Source organism: Trichosurus vulpecula, chromosome 9, assembly GCF_011100635.1.
Source record: "Trichosurus vulpecula isolate mTriVul1 chromosome 9, mTriVul1.pri, whole genome shotgun sequence".
NCBI classification, from domain to species: domain Eukaryota; kingdom Metazoa; phylum Chordata; class Mammalia; order Diprotodontia; family Phalangeridae; genus Trichosurus; species Trichosurus vulpecula.
In genome coordinates, this window is record NC_050581.1 from 155037073 (window position 1) to 155055718 (window position 18646).

Consider the following 18646-nt stretch of genomic DNA (forward strand, 5'->3'; position numbering starts at 1 on the left):
TATTTGAGAACTTTCTTATCAATGACCTCCTTGGAGAGTAAAATAGGATCTCTGGATCAAAGGTCAGTCAGTAAACATTTATTAAACACCTGCTATATGCCAGGCACTGTGCTAAGGGCTGGGCATACAAAGAAAGGTGAAAGACAGTCTCTGCTCTCAAGGAGTTCTGAGTCTAATGTGGGAGTACAAATGGTATATACTAGGTAATTGGGAAGAGTCTCAGAGGGACGGTACTGGCATTAAGAAGGACTATGAAAGATTTCTTGCAGAAAGTGAGAACTTTAGCTGAGACTTGAAGGAAGCCAGGAAAGCTAGTTCTAATTCTGAGCATTTTCGGCATGAAGGACAGCCAACGAAAATGCTTAGAGTTAGTAGATAGAAAGAATGTTGTTTGTGAGGAATAACAGCAAGAAGGCCAGTGGCACCAAATAGCATAGTATGAGGATAAGAGTAAGGTGTAAGATGACTAGAAAGGTAGGAAGAGGTCAGATTATGAAAGGCTTTAAAAGTCAAGCAGATTTTTAAAAAATCATTATTTATTTATTTAATATTTTTAGTTTTCAGCATTGATTTCCACAAGAGTTTGAATTACAAATTTTCTCCCCATTTCTATCCTCCCCCCCACTCCAAGATGGCATATATTCTGATTGCCCCATTCCCCAGTCAGCCCTCCTTTCTGTCACCCCACTCTCCCCCATCTCCTTTTCCCTTACTTTCTTATAGGGCAAGATAGATTTCAATGCCCCATTGTCTGTGTATCTTATTTCCTAGTTGCATGTAAAAACTTTTTTTTGAACATCTTCTTTTAAAACTGTGAGTTCCAAATTCTCTCCCCTCTTCCCTTCCCACCCACCCTCCCTAAGAAGGCAAGCTATTCAACATAGGCCACATGTGTATCATTATGCAAAACCCTTCCACAATACTCATGTTGTGAAAGACTAACTATATTTTGCTCCTTCCTATCCTATCCCCCTTTATCCAATTTTCTCCCTTGACCCTGTCTCTTTTCAAAAGTGTTTGCTTTTGATTACCTCCTCCCTCTATCTGCCCTGTCTTCTATCATCCCCCCCTGTATTTTTATCTCCTTCCTCCTTCTTTCCCGTGGGGTAAGATACCCAATTGAGTGTGTATGTTATTCCCTTCTCAGGTCAAATGCAATGAGAGCAAGATTCACTCATTCCCTGCCCCCTCTTCCCTTCCAAAGAACTCCTTTTTCTTGCCACTTTTGTGCAAGATAATTTACCCTATTCTATCTTTCCCTTTCTCCCTCTCTCAATATATTACTCTCTCATCCCTTAATTGATTTTTTTTTAGATATCATCCCTTCATATTCAACTCACCCTGTGCCCTCTGTCTATATATATCTATATATATTCCCTTCAGCTACCCTAATACTGAGGTCTCATGAATTATACACATCATCTTTCCAAGTAGGAATGTAAACAAAACAGTTCAACTTTAGTAAGTCCCTTATCATTTCTCTTTCTTGTTTACCTTTTCATGCTTCTCTTGTTTCTGTGTTTGAAAGTCAGATTTTCTATTCAGCTCTGGTCTTTTCACTGAGAAAGCTTGAAAGTCTTCTATTTTATTGAAAATCCATATTTTTCCTTGGAGCATTTTACTCAGTTTTGCTGGGTAGGTGATTCTTGGTTTTAATCCTAGCTCCATTGATCTCCGGAATATCATATTCCAAGCCCTTTGATCCTTAATATAGAGGCTGCTAGATCTTGTGTTATCCTGATTGTGTTTCCGCAATATTCAAATTGTTTCTTTCTGGCTGCTTGCAGTATTTTCTCCTTGATCTGGGAGCTCTGGAATTTGGTGACAATATTCCTAGGAGTTTTCTTTTGGGGATCTTTTTGAGGAGGTGATCTGTGGATTCTTTCAATTTTTATTTTACCCTCTGGCTCTAGAATATCAGGGCAGTTTTCCCTGATAATTTCTTGAAAGATGATATCTAGGTTCTTTTTTTGATCGTGGCTTTCAAGGTAGTCCAATAATTTTTAAATTATCTCTTCTGGATCTATTTTTCAGGTCAGTGGTTTTTCCAATGAGATATTTCATGTTGTCTTCCATTTTTTCATTCCTTTGGTTGTTTTATAATATCTTGATTTCTCATAAAGTCACTAGCTTCCACTTGCTCCAATCTCATTTTTAAGGTAGTATTTTCTTTAGTGGTCTTTTGGACCTCTTTTTCCATTTGGGTAATTCTGCCTTTCAAGGCATTCTTCTCCTCATTGGTTTTTTGGAGCTCTTTGAATTAGTCTATTTTTTAAGGTGTTATTTTCTTCAGTATTTTTTTGGGCCTGCTTTAGCATCTCTCTCATTTCTCTTCCCAATTTTTCCTCTACTTCTCTAACTTGCTTTTCCAAATCCTTTTTGAGCTCTTTCATGGCCTGAGACCAGTTCATGTTTTTCTTGGAGGCTTATGATGTAGGCTCTTTGACTGTGTTGACTTCTTCTGGCTGTATGTTTGCACTTCTTTGTCACCAAAGAAAAATTCCAAAGTCTGAGTCTGAATCTGAGTCTGTTTTCACTGCCTGGCCATATTCCCAGCCAACTACTTGAACCTTGAGTTTTTCATCATGGTATGACTGCTTGTAGAGTAGAGAGTACTTTTGTCCCAAGCTTGAGGGGCTGCATTGTTGTTTTCAGAGCTACTTCTACACAGCAAGCTCTTCCACACCAGCACTCCTCCCCCCTCAAGAACTGCCAACTCAGATTGGACTCAGATCTAAGCAGGCCCTGCAGTCCTGCTCTGATCTGCCACTTAATTTCTCCCACCAGGTGGGCCTGGAGCCTGAAGCAACTGCAGCTGGAGCTCTGGAAGCAGCCTCAGAGCTGCACCACCTCCGCTGCCCATGGGGTGGTAGCCAAACTGTGAACTCCTTTCACTCTGTCCCCGCAGTTATTCCCACTAACCTTCTCTGTTGTCTTTGGTGTTTGTGGGTTTAGAATTCTGGTAACTGCCACAGCTCACTGATTCAGGGCACTATAGTCTGTTCTGCCCGGCTCCCAGTCTGGTTGGTCTGGGCGTGGCCCATGCTGGGCTCTCCTCTGCTCCCAGCACGGTGCGATAGATGTTACCCAATGACCATCCAGGCTGTCCTGGGCTGTAGCCCTGCTTCCCTCTGCTATTTCATGGGTTCTGCAGTTATAGAATTTGCTCAGAGACATTTTTTATAGATGTTTGGAGGGTCCTGGGGGAGAGCTTTGGGCAAGTCCCTGCTTTCCAGCCTCCATCTTCCTTCTCTTTGAGATTTTATTTTTAATTGTGGAGATAATAGGGAATCACTGGAATTTATTGAACGGGATGGGAGATGATATCATCAGACCTTGGTTTTAGGATGATCAATCTGACAGCTGAGTTTGGGATGGATTAGAGTGGGGAGAGATAGTAGGCTACTGTAACAGTCCGGGCTAGAGGCGAAGAGGGAGTGGTGCTATCAGAGGAGAGAATGGGACATATACAGGTAGAAACTTGACAATTGATTGGATATGTGTGGGAGTGTGTGTGTGAGAGAGTGAATAGTTGAGGATGGTACTTACGTTTTGTAAGTCTGGTTGATTGGGAGGATGGCAGTTCCCTCAACAGTAATAGGGAGTTTAGGATGGGATGAGCACTTAGGGGGAAAAGATATTGAGTTCAGTTTTGGAGATATTGACTTTAAGATATTTATGGGACATTCAGTTCAGGATACTAGACTACAGTTTAGCAGTTGGAAATGTTAAACTGGAAGTTGGAAAAAAGGTTAATAATGTTAGACAGGTATATCTTAGAATCATCTGCATAGATAATGGAAATCGTGGGAATTGATGAGGTCACAAAGCAAAATAATAGAGAGAGAGAAGAGAAGGGTGCCCTGGATAGAGTCTTGGGGGTGACCTAGAAGACCCAGCAAAGGAGATTGAGAAGCAGTCAGATAGGTAAGAGGAGAACCAGGATAGAGCAGTGTCATGAAAACCCTAGAGAGAAGAGTATCAAGGAGAAGAAGGTGACTGATAATGCACAAGGCTGTAGAGAGGTCAAAAAGAATGAAGATTGAGAAAAAAATCATTAAGTGTTGCACTTAAAAGATCATTAATAACTTTGCAGAGAGCAGTTTCAGTGGCATGATGAGGTCAGAGGCCAGACTGTAGGAAGTTAAGAGGGTGACAGAAAAGGAAGTGCAAGCATAGATTGTAGACACCTTTCTAGTGGGGAAGAGAGCACCAGTGAGGGCTTTTTGAAGTTAGAGGAGATGTGGACATATAGGTAGTAGGGAAGCAGCCAGTAGATGGGAGAGACAGAAGATGTGTGAGAGAGTGAGGATGATGAAGAGAGAAGTCTGTTGGAGGTGATGGGGTAGAATGGGGTCACTTTTGCATGGAGAGAGGTTTACTTGGCAAGAAGAAGGGCCGCCTCTTCATGTGAGACAGAGGCGAAGGAGGAGATAGTGGCAGAAGTTATCTGGGTGATGTAAGATGAGGAGAAGTGAAGAAGGATCTCTTGGTGAATGTCCCAACATTTTTTTAAGTGAAATATGAGGCAAAGTTCTCAGCTGAGGGGCTGGGAGATGGAGAACTCTAAGAGGAATAAAGAGGTTTGGAAAAGCTGCTATGGTTAATGGGATACTGAATTAATTAGAGACATATAAAAGGATTGTCTTGCCATGCTGAGGGCCCACTTGAAATTATGTAACATAGACTTTTAGAGGACCACATCAGCATAGTTTTGTGTTTTTGTCCAGCTCCATTCTGCAATAGGAGCAGAGGCAGTGGAGGCCAGAGGAATACAAGGCAGATGCTTGGAAAGATAAGCTCTTCGATAAGATAAAGGGGCAAAGGACATAAGAAAAGAGGACATTGTAAAGTGGAACCGTAGGGTCAAAGTGAAGCAGGGAAGAGATGGGGCCAGTGAGTTGTGGGTGTTTTGGAACAAAATGAGGGGTAGAAGGGATTAGATATTGTAGTGAGGAGGAACAGGGTTTGGAGTTGCCAGGCAAAAAGAGGTGGAATGACAACAGATTATGATCAGATAAAGGAATAACAGAATTTATGAACACGGATGTAGAATACTTGTGAACACTGAGCTTATTGAGAAAGTGTCCTTAAAGTCTGGACATTTTTCTTATTTTATTTGCATAATTCCATAATGATGGTAGTGATTCATGGCCCCCACTGATGTGCCTATCTTCCCATAAGAACTCTTCTTTTGACTCTGGTCACTTGTTGTCATCTTTGCCACTTTGCTGGGTGTCAGGTAAAATCTCAGAGTTTTTTTGATTTAAATTTCTGTTATTCTTTTTCATCTGGTTGTTAGTAGTGTGCAGTTTTTCCTTTGAGAACTGTTTGTTCATATCTTTTGGTCATATATATATGTGTGTGTATATATATATATATATATATATATATATACATATTTACATATGCATCAGTTGTCTATGTCAGGACATTTTCTAAAATATTAGTAGTTGAAGAGTTTGCTAAATGACAGTGAGTGATAATGAAGATGTAATTTTTTTTCCTATCTAAGTTCACAGACCCCCTGAAATTTATCCACAGTGGGAAGTCTGTGGAGCTCAGATTAAGGATCCATGCTCTAATCCTGTAATAGTTTCCTCGTGAAGAGTGCTATACACCAATGAAATCTAGTTCTGGATTCTCCTCCCTCCTTGTGACTATATCTGGTCATATCTATTGGTGAAAATAGTTTTTTTGGATTATATGAGAACTGCTAGCACGTTGACTTGGCGGTGTTACTGTTTTGATCTCCATAATTACTACCAGCCTTCTTTGTCATCTGTTGTAGATATTTTTACATGTAACTGTTTTCAGGTATACAATTTAATTTGTCATTATAGGATATTTGGGGAAGGAATGGACAAAAATATGTTTTGCTTTCCTTAAATATCAGATAACAACTTAAACCTTGAATTCTTCCAACATCCTGCTCTCTGTAGTAGGTGCTTAATAAATGATTGTTAAAATCTAGTCTTGAGCCTCTTCGAGCTCCAGCCCCGCGACTGGTAACATGGCTAAACGCACCAAGAAGGTTGGAATTGTTGGTAAATATGGAACACGTTATGGTGCATCCCTCAGAAAAATGGTGAAGAAAATTGAAATTAGCCAGCATGCCAAGTATACCTGCTCCTTCTGTGGCAAGACCAAAATGAAGAGACGGGCCGTGGGTATCTGGCATTGTGGATCCTGTATGAAAACTGTAGCTGGTGGTGCATGGACCTACAATACCACCTCTGCAGTCACAGTCAAATCTGCCATCAGAAGACTGAAGGAATTGAAAGACCAGTAAAATCTTCTTATCAAATACCTGTAGCCCATAGTCCAACAATAAATGGGTTAATTTATGGAATAAAAAAAAAATCTAGTCTTGAATAAGTGATTAATTTGAATTAAAAAAGTAGTTCTTTTCCTGAATTTTCTTTCCAGATCATAGACTTTAGAGCAGGAAGGTCCCTTAGAGATCAACGGGTACTATCCTTACCTTTTATATATGAGGAAACTAAGACCAGAGCTAGGTTAAGTGACTTGGTCAAAGTTTCACAGGCAGAATGCACAGTGAGAATCTTGAGCTTCAACTTACTTTTTGGTTCTATAGCTTACTAATACTAACTATGCATTTTTCACAAGTTTAGATTTAAAACAATGTTAGATGAAAAAAGCTTTCTGAAAAAAAATGATATGGAGTTATGAAAAACCTTTAAGAAGGAGGTAACACTATGATCCTGGTTCACTTTTATTCCCTCTGAAGCATCAAGAGATAGTATAAGGGTTCAGAAGGAGGATGTTTTCATCTTATCTCTCACTCCTCTAGATACCCACAAATATTCCAAGACTAAAATGAAAAAAAACAGGTAGCCAAGAATGGAGTGGGTAAAAGAGTCTTGGTCTAGGCAAACATTTTGGTTTTTTTATTTCAAGTATATTGGTGCAGTAGTATGTAAGTTGTGTAAAAGTATACCATGGATCAGAAATTCTTAAGCTGAGAAAGTCCTGTAACTTCAGTTATCCATATTCCTGTTAAGTATGTTTGGAATATAATCTATGCTTCTCTTAACTTAGAGTAGCTTTATGCTAAAATTGATCAGAATTTCTGAGTAGATCTGACATTTGACATTAAGGAACTGCTTTGTAACTGGGCCTTCTTTTGGAAGGACCTGGAATAAAGAATCTTTTCTGAAAACCGCATTAGTAAGTACTGAGCTATCTTATTTTCCACTTTTTCAAATCAGTATCATGCTTTTGGGAAATATTATCTTAGGGCTTGTATTTTGAAATTTTTGAAAGAACTTTTGAACTCTGATAATGCTTATTTTCTTTTAAGAACCACAAGAACCACACATTTCCATTAGGATTTTACAGTCATAAACTAAGTTTTTTTCAGAAAAGAACTTGATAATTTGTCCATTACCTGTATTTTTCTAGGTTCCTGAGAAGTTATTCTGCCTATTATATGGTATTATTTTATTTTCCCAAAATTTTGTAAACACTGTAAGAGACAGTTATATTTAAAGACAAACACACACCCTCTAAAACCTAGAAATACATTATTTTAGAAGTATAGTACAAATATTCCCGTGTTTCAATGGTTATCTTTGGCTTTAGGGTTTCACTGCTTTAGCACTAAAGAAAATAATTTAGCCAGTTGGTGGTGGTGTAAGACAATCGAGGCTTTTTGGGTAGCTTAGTTGCTAGTTTTTAACTAATGAACACATAATGAATGATTGTTGATGCGCAAAAGTACATTGATAATGGAGACCTTTTTGGTAGCTTGGTTACTCATTTTTAACTAATGAACACATAATGAGTGATTTTTAATGTCAAAAGTACATTCTAAAATAAGGTTTTCATGGGTATACAGGTTGGAATAATAAGAATTAGTATTTATATAGTCTTTAAGGTATACAAAAGCTTTTTTTGTACATTAGCTTATTTGGTCCACATAATATTCTTTGGCCCCATTTAATTTATACTTGAACCTTTAACACACTCTTTTTTGGGGAGAGGGGGTTTCCAACTATAATAGTTATGTTTAGCAAGCATTATTAATCATATAATTCTTCACTAATCTGTTAAGTGCTTATAAAGGCAGTTATGATGCTATGACTAAGTTGTTTAAAATACCTTTTAGAAGTTGTTCCTAATAAAGGTCTGATTTTTATGTCATCTGTATGTTCCATTTTTTTTTCCCTAGGAATTTTTCTTGTTAAGAACCTTGGGGCTTGATCCCTTAGGATAATTTAAAAAAAAAGTTGGGAAATGCTTTTAAATGGTTTTAGGACACTTTGAAATTTGCTCAGGTGGATATTAGTAGATTGATTAATGGTTTTTTTTTTTTTTGAGTAATAGGGTAAAAGGTAAGTAATACGGTGAAAGTATCAAGGTAAAAGTTTATGGAGTGATGTGAATCATTCAGATGGGCTGGTTTTGGGCCCTAGAAGCCTCCACACACAAGGAAGTGACAATAGACCTAGAGCTTGGATTAAGTAAAAATGATGAAATGCTTGATATTATTTGTGAGGGTGTGCATAGCATAGGATCATAGGAGATCAGACTATATACCACTTATTAATCTGGTGACTTTGTGGGAATCACTTAATTTCTCCAGCCTTAATTTCCCTTATAAATGGGGATTTCTCCTTAAATCCTCTCATATTGTACTATGCTTGGTGATGATCCTAGCTTCTAGAAAGCTCTAGCAGTAGATTACAAGCTCTTAGGAATTTATTCCTCTGTTGATTTTTCTAATGAATTCTCTTACCTGTTGACAACTTGTAGTACTAAGAGTTGAAAGTGAAGAGTTTGGAAACAAAAAGCCTGATATCCCCTTTAGTAATAACCAGCATTTACATAGTACTTTAAGGTTTGAAGAATGGTTTATTAAATATTATCTCATTTCATCTTCACAACAACCCTGAGAGGTAGATGCTGTTGAGATCTCTATTTTGCAGATGAAGAAACTGAAGCAGATTAGATGTGAAGTGACTTGCCACCCTTATTCAGAGATGGAGACCAGATTTGAATTCAGGTCTCTCTGACTCCACACCCAACACCACTTTTAATAGTAGGTGTTATTTTTGTTAGCTTTCTTCTCTGCAATTATTAATGATTAATCTTAGATTTATTGTGGAATCTGTGGCTCTACCCTCATGATGATCTCATTTTCTTGATTACCTAACTGTTCTCCCCTTCTCCTAATGAGGTCAAAACCTTTAAACTTTTGTGGCCATTTATGCAACCTGGGCTTCCTGTTCTTGCTGCTTTTCAGTTAGCCCTTTCTGGAGTCTCTTGAGAGCTGGCAAAAAAGAAGACCTTATTTTAGTCCCTGAAAAGTGAAAAGTCTCTAGATCTGTCTTTTTGCTATTGGGATAATCAGAAATTGGGCCACTGCTCTGGACTCTTGATCAGTTAATATCTGCTGTGTCCTTAGTTGCACTTTAAACATTTTCTTATTCTTCTTTGTCATTATTATATTTATTTTAGTGTCAAGAACATTTCTGTACAGTTCTTACTATCTTTTAATTAATGGACTTCAAGATTAAACCAGGCAAATTCAATTATCTTTTAATTCTTTTACTCCTTTTTTTCTACTTCCTCTGTATGACTAACTCAAACTGATTTTGTTACAAGTCACAAAATTGCATTTATCTATGTCCTAATTTGGCATCATGCATTCTTGTTAATATAGTCTTGTTAATTTCTAAACCTTAATCTTCTCTGCTCTGAATCTTGTTTAATATTCTAATTGGGTTATTTATTTTTTCATTTTTTTCACTTGCTGGATCTATCTCTTGCAAATTGTTGTTTGTTTCAGTTGTGTCTGACTCTTCATGACCCTATTGGGGGGTTTTCTTGGCAAAGATACTGGAGTGGTTTGACATCTCTTTCTCCAGCTCATTTTACAGATGAGGAAAATGAGGCAAACAAGTGACTTGCCCAGGGTCACACAGCTAGTAAGTGTCTGAGGCCAGATTTGGACTCAGGGAGATGAGTTTTCCTGATTCCAGGCCCTGGCACTCTATCCACTGTGCCACCTGGCTGCAAATTAGGACAGTATTTTAGGTATTATGCTTTTTTTCATATCTAACTCCATGGCCATGTAATGTTCAAACTATACGAATTTCCTTTTTGCTTCCATGTGGTTTACTTATATTTTTTTGCAATGTTTCTTGAATTTTTCTCCTAATTTTGCTATTGGGTGATTAGAGGTGAAACTTCCAGATTAAGAGGCACAGTTTCTCTTTTTCCCACATAAACTATTTTCCAGTTTGGTTTCTTACTTAAAAACTTCATATTTTCTTCTTATTTGTGTAGCTCCTTTTAGGTGAATTTGCTTCTAACTTGCTAGATAATTAAGTATTACAAAATCATTTCAATTAGTTCACTGTAATCAAGTAAATCAAACTCACATTTGGCTTGCTTTTTCCATGAGGAACCTCCTTTTCTCAAGGCTTTTTAAAAATTTAGCTTTTTTGATTAAACATTTATTCTCTCTTTCTTCTTTATCCCACTCCTCCCACTGAGAAAAAAATAGAAAAAAACTTTCCCAACAAATATGCATAGTCAAGCAAAATAACTTCCCAAATGAAGAATGTTAAAAAAGTATGTGTCTCATTCTGCATCTTGAGTGTAAGCTCTCATTATTCTTCATTATCAGTCCCTTTAGAATCATGATTAATTGTTGTCCTTATCAGTCTTTTGAAGTCTTAAATACTTAAGTCTTTCACAGTTGTTCATTTTTTTACAATGCTATTGTAATTGTCTAAATTATTCTTTTGCCCTACTCATTTTACTCTTTTCTGTGTTTCTTTAGAACTGTCCCATTTGCCTTTTTTATGGAACAATAAATAGTATGCCATCACATTCATATACCGTATTTTGTTTAGCTCTTCCCCAATTGATTGGCATCCCCTTAGTTTCCAATTCTTTGTCACCATAAAAAGAGCTTCTCTAAATGTTTGTACATACATTTCCTTTTTCTTTGACCTCTTCGGATTATTGACTTAGTAGTGATGGTATGCTGAGTCAAAGAGTACGTGCTGTTTAATAACTTTTTAGGTATAGTTACAAATTGCTTTCTAAAACGGCTGGACCAATTCATAGCTCCACCAAAAGTTCACTAGCATGACTATTTCCCCATAGCCCCATCCAACAACTATCAGTTTCCATTTTTGGGGGGACCAATATGATGGGGTTAAGGTGGAGTGTCAGAATTGTTCTAATTTACCATTCTATAATTATTAGTAATTTTCAACATTTTTTCATATGATTATTGATGGTTTGTACTTCTTCCTTTGAAAAGCGTCTATTCAATCCTTTGGCCTTTTTTTTTTGGTTGGGGAATAAAGTAAATATAAATTTGAATGAATTTCTTACATATATTGGATATAAGACCTCCGTCAGAAAAACTTGCTCCAAAGTTTTCCCCAGTTACCTGTTTCCCTTCTAACTTTAACTGCATTAATTTTGTTCAAATTTTAAAAAATTCCGTCAAAACTGTCCCTCCCCCCCATAGGAGGATCATTCATTTGGCCAATAACTCTTTCCCTATCCATAGACCCCAAAGATAATTTCATCCTTGCTCCTCTCATTTGTTTATGATTTCACCTTTTACGTCTATGTCATATTCATTTGGTGCTTATCTTGTTGTGTGGTGTGAAATGTTGGTCTGTACCTAATTTCTTCCAAACTCGTAAGTGAGATCCTGCTTTGCCTCTGAAGTCTGAGCCTTACCAGCTGCTGCTGCTGCTGCTCCTGTTGCTGACTTCTGAGCTTCCTTCTTTATTCAGGGACTTCTTACCTGGAACACCACTGCCATGTATAGGTCCCCTTCTTGCTCTGCCCTGGACCTGCCACCTGGGACTAGGTCATGGGCACCAAAGCTGCCAGGAGGCACCTATCCCTGTTGCAATATTCGAGTGTGGATCGGGGGTACCCTGGAATGAGTCAGAGACCTCTTTTTGCCCTGTTGCACAGCATCTCCATGGGCATTGAGGTGCTCTGAGCTCACCATGCTACAGGCCCAACCCTGGGGTCTCTAGTGTCCACAGACTTCCCTGTCAGAACTGGACAAAGGATTCACTGTGATTTTTTTTCTGGGATTTCCCCATCAGGATTTGGTCTGGTGATTTTTTTAAGTCTGTAGGGAAAAGCTCAAAGCATTGCTTTCTTTTACTTTGCCATCTTTCCTCTGTCTCCTTTCATTTCTGTTTTGAAAGAGTACTTCTTTGCTGGCAACTACTCACCCATCTAACCTAATCTTTTGAGTTAATATTCAGATCAAATGATCCTTCTTTTGAAATTGTTTAGCTGATCATCTCTAGGATGCCCATTCAGTTAGTTGTCTTAAGAATTTGTAAGTTTCATTCCTATAGTGGATGAAATATAAAATGCTAGTCTTTCTTAAGACAGTCTTTAAAAAAAAAAGCAAAAAAAAATTCTCATAGGTTCTGTATCCCATTCCAGCACCTCTTCCAACCTTTTTCTGTTGTACTTTCAGTTCTGACTTCAATTGAATAGCAGAAATCCAGTCTCTAAGCTCATCGACCCATAGGAGTCTGACTTGATCCTCCCCCATTGGGGGAATCTAGACTTTCATCTGAATTACCGAAGGAGCTGGGTTCTAGACTTCCCTGTCTTTCACCATCCTCGTCTAAACCTCGCCCTTATAACAAGGAACCACTGCATTTATTACTGTTTCACTGTATTCCTTTCTGTCCTCTTTGTCTAGAAAATTTTATGTCCACCACCATTCTATATCTAAACAGAGTTAGTCCATATACATTAAACAAGCCATGAACAAACAAGGTGGGGATGAAACTAAACTTGCCACTTGTAGTCCAGTTGGGAAACTCTGGGAAGATAACCACAAGGTTCATGAGATGCACTGAGAGTATTTAAATGCCTTCTCTCCAGGGAAGGTCTTCATCTAGTTTTAAAGAACAGAATAAAGAGAAAGTTCCTGTCACTAAGTCATGGTGTTAATTAGGCTAATCTCCCTTGCTTTCAGGAACATATTTCGATCCTTTCCCTAACAGGATCACAGTCCAGATGGGCAGATGTTGGCTAAGTTTAAGCATGGTGAAGATTTATCCTAGTGTGGTTTAGCCCTTAACATGTGCTATGTATAAGGCAACTATGGACATGAACCTAGAAAGGTGTATAGGCATACATACCTCTCAATGTGTCTGGCAGACTTGGCCTTTTTTCTTAAACCATCAGATTCTGAGCCTAAATGAGGGGTCGGCAAGACTTTATTCCAAAAAACCTCCTTAGGTATTTCAAAAAGTCCCTTATTTCTAGTCAGTTGACCATGAAAGTTTTAGAAGAGAAGCTTTCCAGGGCCAATCTAGCTTCTGTTAGGTATTGGAATCCAAGTCTTTACAGTACTATTTAACTGGAAGAAAAACTGTTTTCTTTTTTGTAGCCAAAATCTATCAGAGATAATTTATTAAGATACAAACATTCATGCTTAGATACTATGCCAGCAGTTTCCCATGCCAATTCTAATTTTCTCTTAATCCTAACATTTTCTAGAAAAAAGATAGTATAGTGCCTGGCACATAGTAGGCATTATCTAAATTCTTATTCCCTTTCCCTTTCCCTTCCTCTAATCATGAAACAAGATGCAATTCCAGAGCAAGTGGATTTAGGTTTAGGTTTATATATATATGTTAGTACTATAGTAATGTTAATGCTCGTGCACCTTTGAAAAAATTATCTTCCTGAAATAATTACTCCTCTGGTCAAAGGCTAATAAATGGATACTCCTTTTAATTTTAAGAATTAAAGTGTACTTTCGCTCTTGAGTCTGGTTAGCAAGACCAAGTCTCACTAAGTCTCTTAGTTTCTGATAGTCAATATCCCTTCCTGACTTTGAATGAATTTTCTATTTAAATTAAAAACAAAAACAACTGATTAGATGTTTGCTTTCAAGTAAAACTGAGGACTGTTTAGGGTAGAATATTGTCTCCTTGGCAATGATTAAGTCTTTATAGTTAAGAAAAACTGATACACATTTTTTCATTTAGATGAGATCAAGGATTTTAGACTTACAATACTGACAAAATATTTTTTCTTAATATTTCATAAAACAAAGAGGCCTTCGTTCTATAGGCTTTTATATCCTTGAACCTATACATGCAAACATTTGCTAAATCTTGTTAGTTCAATCTCTACAACATCTTTTAAACATGTGTGTGTGTGTGTATAATGTGTGTGTACATATATATATATACATATGTATGTATGTATATATATATATATATATATGTACACACACATTTTTAGTCCTGTCCATTATGAAGCCATCATTGTAATTTCACCTCTTGCTTAGACAATTATAATAGTCTCCTGTTTGGTCTCCCTGTCTTCAGTCTGTCCTCACTCCAATACATCTTCCACCTGCCTTCCAAAATGATTTTAAAGTGAAGATCTGCTTGTATCCCACACACCTCAACCCACACAAAATAAACCCTAGTGGCTTCCTAGGATCCTTAGGATAAACTCCTCCATTTGCAATTCAAATATTTTCATAACCTGACTCCTTCCTACTTCTCCAGTGTTCTTACACATGACTCCCGTCCATGTACTCTTCAGTCCAGCCATACTAACCTATTCACTGTTCCACACACAGAATGCTCACCCTCCTATTTCTTTGTTTGTGCACTGACTGTCCCCCTGCTTGAAATGCATGCCTCACTTTCGTGTCTTGGAATCAAGACTCAGCTCAGGCATCATCTTCTCCACGAAGCCTCTCCTAATTCACTCCTTTCCAAAATCATATTGTATTCATATCATATATGTTATGTACAGGCCAAGGACTGTTTCCCTTTTGTCTTTGTCTCTCCAGGGAATATTTCAGTGCTTGGCTCATAGCAAATGCTCATATTGATTGATTGATGCTGGTCATCTGAAAAATGTGCTCAAGAGAGCAACCAAAAGAGTAAAAGGGCCTCGAGTTCATGTCATGAAGATATAGGGATGTTTGAAAAGAGAAGCTGTAAGGAGTTATGCTAGTGTCTTCTGGGCAAGATAAGGTGAAAATACGCCAGTCAGAACTCAGGGTGGCAGAGACAGGGTGAAACTCTGTCTGGCATTTCAACACTTTTCATCACCTGTCTCCAGCCTCATCACACATTAATAATTTTCCCTAGCTGCTAATCCTTCCCCTCTTCTGTGTGTGTGTGTGTGTGTGTGTGTGTGTGTGTGTGTGTGTGTGTCGCATTGAATGTAAGCTCCTTGAGCACAATGCTTTGGTTGTGTATTCCCTGTACCTACCAGAGTGCCTGGACCTTTAAGGAATGGTTATTGATTGATTGATAGTCCTCAGGTGCCTACCATAAGGCAAGCATTGGAGTTGGGCTTTGTGGAGCAAGTAAATTGTTTATTCTAGGAAAAAATGTATAGGTATTATGCTACCATAAACATTAACCATTTCCATTATTACTTAACAGCCTCTGTTACAGTTACACTCTTCTTATTATCATTTCCAATCTCACTCATTTTGCCCTTTTCCATGAAGCTTTCACCAATTTGTCCAACCCACACTACTTTCTCTCTTCTCTGAAATTCTATCACTTTTATATTCTATTCTCTGCAGTTTAGCACTAATAGAAGGATGATTTAGTAACTAAAGTAAATTTTAGTGTCTTTAACGCAGTGTATTTCAGAAACATGAACAGTAAAGTTGTCACCTTTATTGAAGAGCTAAGAGTTCCATGTATTGTGCCATGTTTAGTAAGAAGGATTTGTAGTACTGTATGGATCATAGGTGATATTTCTGAGAAAAAAAATTACGTAAGTTGCTGATTCTTCCTTATACATACTATAATTAAAGTTTTATGTATCTAGGTCTTTTCTTTCCAAGCAAGTTTTAAGGCCAGGATCTTTGAAGGCTGGGTTTGTATGTTAAATTTCTTTTATATTCCCAGTAGTACCTGGCAAATTCTTGAACTTGAGGTAGGTAGTTGTTAATGATGTGTCTGCCCAATTAATATAATAGGAGAGAACTGGTCCTAAATATCTAGATATGGAGACAAAGGGATTAAGTTAAATTCTTACTTATATTACCTTGTATCCTTTGAAAAGTGATCACTAGTGCTCTTATACCACTCTGACTCTGGACGTCCCATTGGTATCAAACTCAACAAATCTAAAATTTTATTCAATAATACTCCCATTTCAATTAGCTGCCTCTTCCCCTCTTTCTTTATTTCTGTTAATGGGCCCACCATCCTTCCAGTTACCTAGATTTATAACTGTATAATCATAGTAGACTCATTTTCGCCCCTCAGCCCCTGTAACCAAACCAGACCAGTTACTAGGTCTTATGGATCCTACTTCCTATTATCTTTCAAATCTATACCCTTCTCTCTAATCACATAGATGTCACTGCATTTCAGGCTCTAATCAGTTGTTGGATGTTTGTAATAAACTCCTAACTGTATTCCAACTTCTAGTCTTTTCCCTTTCCATTCCATCTTCTACACCAGTGGAGTCAAACTTAAATAGAAATGGATCCCTACAGGCCACATATTGACTTAGAAGAACCACAAATCAACATTATTTAATGTTGTATTACATATTTTTTGTTACATTTTCCAATTACATTTTAATCTGGTTCTTGCCCACGCTGGAGTTTGATGCTTCTGCTCTATACAACTAGCAACTTCTTTAGGAATAGGTTTGACTAAATATCCTTCACTGGTTCCCTCTTGTATTTTATTCTTGAGGCAAATTCTTTAGTTTAGCATCTTAAAGCCCCACCACAATCTGGTACCAACCATTGTTTTCTCAACTGCACATCTCCATTACTATTTTTTTTTTCAGTGTGAAGCGATTTTATTTACAAGAATACAGAATGTTTTTTGCCATGCACATTTGGAATATGTGACATGTCTAATTTTTCTTTTTAAAAAAGTTTGCATTTATTGGAAACTAATATGTGTAAAAACTTAAGTATAAACTCTGATCTTCATTGTAGTGCCTATTGAGTATATAGTATGTAGTATTATTTTGTGGAAAGGGAGAAGGGAAGCTCTTTATGGCAGGTACTAATTAAATTATAATTTCATTTTTATCTTTAGCTAGATGAGAGCAAGGTTTTGTTTCCATTTTGAAGGTGAGTCAGTAGAGGATGCTTTACCACTAAACGTTCACTGTCGTCAAAGTGCTTTAGAAAATTAAGAACAGCAGCACAAATGATTGTACTCAACTGTATAGGTTATTGTGATCTGCATAAGAAGTGGAAAGCTGATACATGTTTGTATAGTGAGAAGTGATTAAAAAATATACTAATGAAAACATGTCTTTTACCTAAAAAACTAAAGTATAGCCGTATGTTCTTTTCTGTAATTTATGAAAAACTTAAAAATATCCTAATATTAGGCTTTATTGTACAACTGTCAGCTTTGGTCTGACTTTTTATAGAGGGACACAGCAACATTTAGTAGAAGTTGTGGATTCATTGTTTTGCAGATATGATATCTTTAAAAAGTAAAATCTTGAGAAACTATTCTATATCCAAATAGCTACAATATCTAAAGAAGTGAGACTGCTTTTTCAATCCCAAAATACAACCAAAGCAAGGCCTATTATAGTGGTCAAGAGGACCTCTTACAAGCCTCGGAAGCTAAAGGCATCTAAGTATATTACATTTGGCATGTTTCACTCTTGCCCTCATATCATAATAACAAGCCTTGCTTTTTAACTACAAAGATTTTCCATCTGTAGTATATACAAGGTACAGTTTTATTCTCTACTGAGATAGTTAATCAACCCATTTAAACTGGTTCTGAAAAGAACCACTCTCTGAAATGCCTGCCCAGCCAGCTCTGTTTATTATACCTGAGATTCCTTTTCCAGAACATCATTTAAAATTGAATATACCCCTTTTTTTCTCCTCTGGCTCTCAGAAGTCATAGCTTCCTTCAAGGGTGAGCTCAAGGACCACTTGTGAAGCCTTTCCTGATTACTTCTCAGGCCCAATGTTTTCTCCTTCCTCAAATTTGAGCTTACTTATTTATATGATAAATAGAATGTAATATAAGCTCCTTCAAAATGGGAAATATTTGGTTGTTTTTATATCCCAGAACCCCACAGTGTGTCTTGTATATGACATGACAGTGCGTGTTGAATTGAACTGAATTATTCTCCTAATGACTCCTCCCTTTATAGTGTACAGCGTATTTTGATGCTTCAGACCTCCTTACTTTATCGGGCTTTCATATTGTTTTCTTTATTATTATTTTTATTTGGTATTTTATTCTGCATTTCCATGTCCAGTAATATTCCTTTAATATATTGATTCCGAATCGATCAGATTATTGCTGACTACATTTCAGTCTTTGAGAAGAGCAGGTAATCTGAAAACTAAAGCCGCAGGAAAGGAAGTGAGTTCTCTTGATTGCTTCTCTTACTGGTATGACTGTGGTTATTATTATTTGTGTTTTCCATTTACTATCTCTCAAGCTTTGAAGTATGTTTTGAAATTTTTTTTTAAAGCTCTGGCAAGGAAATATTTACTTTAAAAATATGAAACAAATATACAAACAGCTTAGCTTGATTATTCCCTATAAATAAAGCATAGTCCTAGTTGCAAGATCCAAAAATGTCCTCAGGCTTCAATCCTACATCCTGGCTTCTC

The 18646-nt window shown here is 37.2% G+C and overlaps 2 protein-coding genes across 3 annotated transcripts in view; both read left to right on the forward strand.

The window, feature by feature from the left end:
• The window catches only part of RAD18 (RAD18 E3 ubiquitin protein ligase), a 117256-nt gene that overhangs the window by 28865 nt on the left and 69745 nt on the right, over window positions 1–18646 (forward strand). The gene's annotated exons all lie outside the window — the stretch shown is intronic.
• Window positions 5994–6358, forward strand: LOC118831245 (60S ribosomal protein L37a). The gene has a single exon (XM_036738473.1). It carries the CDS (start codon window positions 6014–6016, stop codon window positions 6290–6292), a length of 279 nt encoding a protein of 92 aa, XP_036594368.1. The 5' UTR covers window positions 5994–6013; the 3' UTR covers window positions 6293–6358.

Bases quoted from the DNA above. Each gene is read 5' to 3' on its own strand.
- LOC118831245 (XM_036738473.1), top strand. From the start codon at position 6,014: ATGGCTAAACGCACCAAGAAGGTTGGAATTGTTGGTAAATATGGAACA.